Source organism: Cryptomeria japonica, chromosome 2 (genome assembly GCF_030272615.1).
Source record: "Cryptomeria japonica chromosome 2, Sugi_1.0, whole genome shotgun sequence".
Lineage (NCBI taxonomy): Eukaryota > Viridiplantae > Streptophyta > Pinopsida > Cupressales > Cupressaceae > Cryptomeria > Cryptomeria japonica.
In genome coordinates, this window is record NC_081406.1 from 661079234 (window position 1) to 661084385 (window position 5152).

A 5152-nucleotide genomic window follows, 5' to 3' on the forward strand; every position below is an offset into this window, starting at 1 on the left:
TTCAATACATTATGTGTAGAAGTTGATGGTAAATAGTTAGAATATCTAAAAGGATTAGCTCAAGATGGCAATAAAAATGTTTGAACTAAGATGATAGAGTCATGGACACAATTCCATGCAAGGGAAAACATTGTACCCATGATCTAATTCATTTTTTTTATAATGACAATAATTAGGGTTGGTTTGAACCTTCAAGAGCTAAGGTAGGGCGATGGATGATAAACTTTAGGATTGTGTCAACTTATGCACAAAATAAGACAAAATAAATGTTAGAACAATGTATTCACAATAAAGCTAAATTAATTAGAAAATAAGATGGTAAAAGGATAAGGTATGTACTTTTTTCTGCATATGGAACACGTTCATAAACAAATATCTTAGGTAAATTAATTATATCACAATCCAAGGATAAATAGTTAGGACCAATAATGTTACTAAACTAATTGTTTCAAATGAAATTAAATAATTAATTATACTTAGCTCTAGATCCAATATTGATTTTACTAATAGATGTTGCAAAAATGATTCATCATTGTCCCCAAAACAATGGGACTTGTCTAATGTCAACATGAAGATTGAGAAAATTATTGTTTGATATTTTGGTTCACTTTTGTATTGTGAAACAAATCTTTGTGTTTATGGGTCTAATGCTTATGTAAAATTTTATATATCAAAGCTATCTTATTAAAAAACTAAAAATATTAAATTTAATTATTATAATCTCCCACTTACATTTTGAAATCAATAGTTGAGAATTGGGGGAAGGATGCAAACACAATATGAGCTCGTTGGTAATGGAGCTTGATTATCATCCTAATGCAGAAGTTTTGTTTCAATTATTATTTTTATCCATATAAATGGGTGCATAGTTGATTTGCAACTATCACTTCTCCATTGAGACTTTTCTCGCACAAACGACATCGTTTGCTATATGACCAACCAATCAATCTAATGTACTATACAAATATTTGCCAAAAAAAAAAAATTTTTTTTTTTTTTTCCTTATTCACTTTCCATACCTTTTCAACATACCCATTTCCATACCTTTTCAACATACCCATTGCATACCACAATGTGCAATTACTAGTTTATTTATTTCCTCATGAAGGCATTTCTAGTATGTAGCACATGTTACACCAAGCTATAGAGTCAGTCACTCAACCGAATCTCACACTAATTTACTCACTCGTTTAATGCATGAAATAATCGAACGAAAAACTCGAATGAGTTTATTCTATTCAATATTAATTAGAGTCTTTCTCACATGTACTTATCTTCATTTCGCTTTGGTATCTCTTCCTCTCAAGGCACGTTCCATTAGTTCAACGATTTTCAACGATTTTCGTAGCACGTTCCAAGACTAATTAACACATTTGACTCCTCAATATCTTACTCTTAATGATGATGCACGTTCAAAATCACACATTTGACCAACAAAAGTCGTTGAAAGTCCTTTTGGAATGTATTTATAAAGAGAAGTTTTCTCTTTCTAATTTGTATCACATCTCAACCTCTAAATCTTTTGTGTTTAGCTATTTTGCAACCAAAGATCGCAATGGCAACGATAGCAGCTAATCTAAGTAGAAGGTATTTTTTCCAGGTCTTTGATTTATGCATAAATCATATTGAATCTTTCATATTCTGTCATTACTTTTTTCTTCAGTTGTTATACTCTTATCTGGTTTATATGCAATAATCTTATATGATAAGTTATAACTGATGTTATTATGTGCAGATTAGAAGGAAAGGTTGCCATAATCACAGGTGGGGCGTCAGGAATCGGAGAAGCCGCAGCTGGGCTATTTACAAAATATGGAGCCAAAGTGATCGTGGCTGACATTAGCAAAAATGCTGGTCAATCCTTTTCCCCAGATGTCACATACACCCATTGTGATGTGAGCAGAGAAGAAGATGTAAGTGCAGCTGTGGATTTGGCCATGGAAAAACATGGTAAGCTGGACATTATGTTTAATAATGCAGGAGTCGCTGATAAGGAGAATCGTAAGGCGATGGAGTATGACATGGAAGAGTTTCAGCGTGTGGTGAATGTAAACATAAAAGGAGTAATGCATGGAATTAAGCATGCAGCCCGCGTAATGGTCCCAAGGAAAAATGGGTGCATAATTTCTACATCGAGTATGGCAGGAATAGTGGGTGGAATGGGTCCTTATGCATACACAGCTTCTAAGCATGCAGTCATAGGCCTCACCAAACAAGGAGCGGCTGAGATGGGGAGATATGGTATCAGAGTGAATTGTGTTTCTCCAGGTCCCCTAGCCACAGATATTGTGTTACGAGTCTTCGGAAAGTCTATTCCCATGAGTCTCAGTCCAGAAGAGCTCAAGGCCAATTGGGAGGCATTTTGTAACAAGATATCCAATTTAAAGGACCATACTCTTAGGGCACAGGATATTGCAGAAGCTGCCTTGTATCTGGCCAGTGAGGAATCCAAGTTTGTAAGTGGCCATAATATTGTGGTAGATGGGGGGAACACAGTAGTAAATCATGATTTGGGTCTCTATCAGTGATAACATTTCATTTTGAGAAATAAAAAAGCTTCAGAAAGCAAGAGAAGCCTGAAGATTCAATGTCACGCTCATCTATTTGTGTTGGGATATTGTGTAACAGGAAGAATAATATTGTTTGGAATGCTCTATAATTGTGATTGAGATAAGTATTGGTTATGTAACTTCTGCAATGTTTTATATAATTTCTAGAATCAACTCTTTAACTTCTAAAGACCTCTATACATTACCATTTGTAATAGCTTTGAGCATTAGGGAGTTCCAGTTGATTATGTATGGTGATTGCAGCAGCATTCTCAGCTGATGTAATTATCATATTCAATGAATTAATGGAGTGTTAAAGTGCTGTAGCGCTATGATGAATTTGTCCAGTTGATTATGTATGGTGAATGCAGCATTGTCTCGTCAACTATCCTTTTCAAAAAGCCTAATGTTGCTCAAGCCTTCAGCGCTTGGTGTCAGATTACTCCGCATCAGAGTGGATATTTAAACATCATTTCTCTTCTAATTCATACCGATGTAGAGGACATATACAATCCTTGGCACTAGTGATATTGATATTTACAACAACGTCGTTGAGAATAATAAAGTTGCTGTCACCAATGCCTCTCTAGTTTCCTCAATCGATTAAAATCAAGATAACATCTAAAGAATACATTTATATTTCTGGTTTGCCGATTTGTCTCAAAACAAATAATGAAATGTAATGTTGCGTTAGTTGTATGCCCTCACATAAACGTATAGTTTGTTGCTACATCTAGTTATGGGGCTGTCCCAGCTTGATTACACCTTGCCATGGCTCGTACAGTGCAATCCTAGCATCTAGAACACAATGTTGTGTAATTATTTGTCCCCTTAATACTCTCGAGTGTTCCCTTGTGCAAGAATTTTTCTTAATGATCAACCAATTCTATACTAGAAGTCTATATATTGATAATTAATCTACCTATCTAAGATCCCTTGTGTTAGTGATATCACTTGTCATACATCAAAGTTCTCTTAGACATTAAATTATATTTAATATTAATATCTTTAATAATAGAGGAAAATTTTTAAAAAGTATATCTTGGTGGATAGAAGGGTGATATTTCAATTGAATTGTAACTTTAAAAATAAGAAAACATTAACCTTCGCATGTCATTCTCTAACATTTTTATTTGCATTCATGACATGCATATCACTTAAAAACATTATAAGAACTTAAGAAGTGATCAGGTCATCTTTATACCATTCAAAACAACACAAAATATAACCACTTGTCTCTAAATAAGCATTCCTAGGCACTCCGTCTTGCCACATCATATCCACAAGTTTCCTTCTCAATAATTCCATAAGCATGCACAAGCACTTATCATAATATTTTCCAAGTGAATACCCTATGTTATGTCACTTATTTATCCTCCAAATAAATAAAACTTAATTGAAAACTACATCAATGCATATCTTCATATACGCTTACATCAAGAACATAGAGCTCACAAAAACCCTCAAATAATAAAGCTAATAACTCATCCTTGCATTAAGAAATAACAATGAGCTCATGATGTTAAAGATGATCAGCAAGTTGTGCTTGATTATGGGCCTTGGAGGTGGGATTCTCATCCCCTCTCTATGTGTCCCTGAATTTCTTCTTTCAACCCTTTGAAAGAGTCAACTAATATTTTTCCTATGTGGGGAAGGTTGCCTTATCTTCCCTTTTATTTTTGGTGTAATGAAGCCTATGAGACTATTGATAATTATTTAGGAAGATTTTTGAATATGGACACAGGAACCAAAGCCTTTGGTCACACTTCATTTGCTCGCAATCTAGTTGAAGTGGATATTTCAAAAGCTCTGTCTGGAGAAGTAATTCTACAGGTTAATGAAAGATCTTGGTGTTAGATGGTGGACTATGAGAGGATTACCTTTCATCGTAGGTGTTGTTTTTCTACTGGACATTTGGCTTCTGAGTGTTCCTAGAATGCTCACAAGTAGTCTTCCTAAACTTGGTGGAAGAATGTTGTTTGGAACCATATTACAGTTTTTTCAAATGGTGTTATCAATGATTCAAAATTATTAAAAGGATTTGTTTTCAACAATAAAATGTATGGTGTTGGATCTATTATCTCTCCAACTAATGTTATCAATGGATTTGGTTATTGTTTCTACTAGTAATGATTTCTTTGCTGCTACCATTAGCAATGTTGTTACCCTTAATAGTACTCTTGTTGCTGGTAATGTTGTTGACCAATCTTTGTCTTTGGGTCTGGATTGTTTTGATTGTAATAATGGATCTACCTGGATAGTTATCCAACATAAGAGGAAGAATCACACTAATAAGTCCTCATAGGCTACAATGGTTGATATATAGTCCCAAAGCCATGTTTCAAAATAAGCATGTAACCTATTTGGCTCCAGCTCCGTTGTTTGGTTGGTTACCCTATTTTACTATCTTCTATGTCGGGTTTTGTTCTAGCTTTTCTTTTTGATGGTCAATGTTAGATTTGTAATGGGTTGGGTCTCTTCCTCATTTACTTTAATAAAAAATAATGAGCTCATGATAAACTTGAGCACATAAGAATTTTTGTGCATATCCCACAAAAATTGCAATGCACCCAAGATATACCATTTCAATGTGTGAGTGGCAC

General features: G+C 34.3%; 1 protein-coding gene across 1 annotated transcript; it reads left to right on the top strand.

The window, feature by feature from the left end:
- The first annotated feature begins 1518 nt into the window (after window positions 1-1518).
- On the top strand, window positions 1519-2684 carry LOC131061708 (short-chain dehydrogenase reductase 2a-like). The gene is made up of 2 exons (XM_057995523.2): window positions 1519-1587; window positions 1736-2684. The coding sequence occupies exons 1-2, from the start codon at window positions 1556-1558 to the stop codon at window positions 2526-2528; spliced, it is 825 nt and encodes a 274-aa protein (XP_057851506.1). The 5' UTR covers window positions 1519-1555; the 3' UTR covers window positions 2529-2684.
- The last annotated feature ends 2468 nt before the right edge of the window (window positions 2685-5152 follow it).

What these genes read in the sequence shown, in the direction of transcription:
- LOC131061708 (XM_057995523.2), top strand. Translation starts at nt 1,556, where the DNA reads ATGGCAACGATAGCAGCTAATCTAAGTAGAAG. An exon ending in GCAGCTAATCTAAGTAGAAG is followed by an intron (nt 1,588 to 1,735) that starts GTATTTTTTCCA and finishes TATTATGTGCAG; the next exon opens with ATTAGAAGGAAAGGTTGCCA.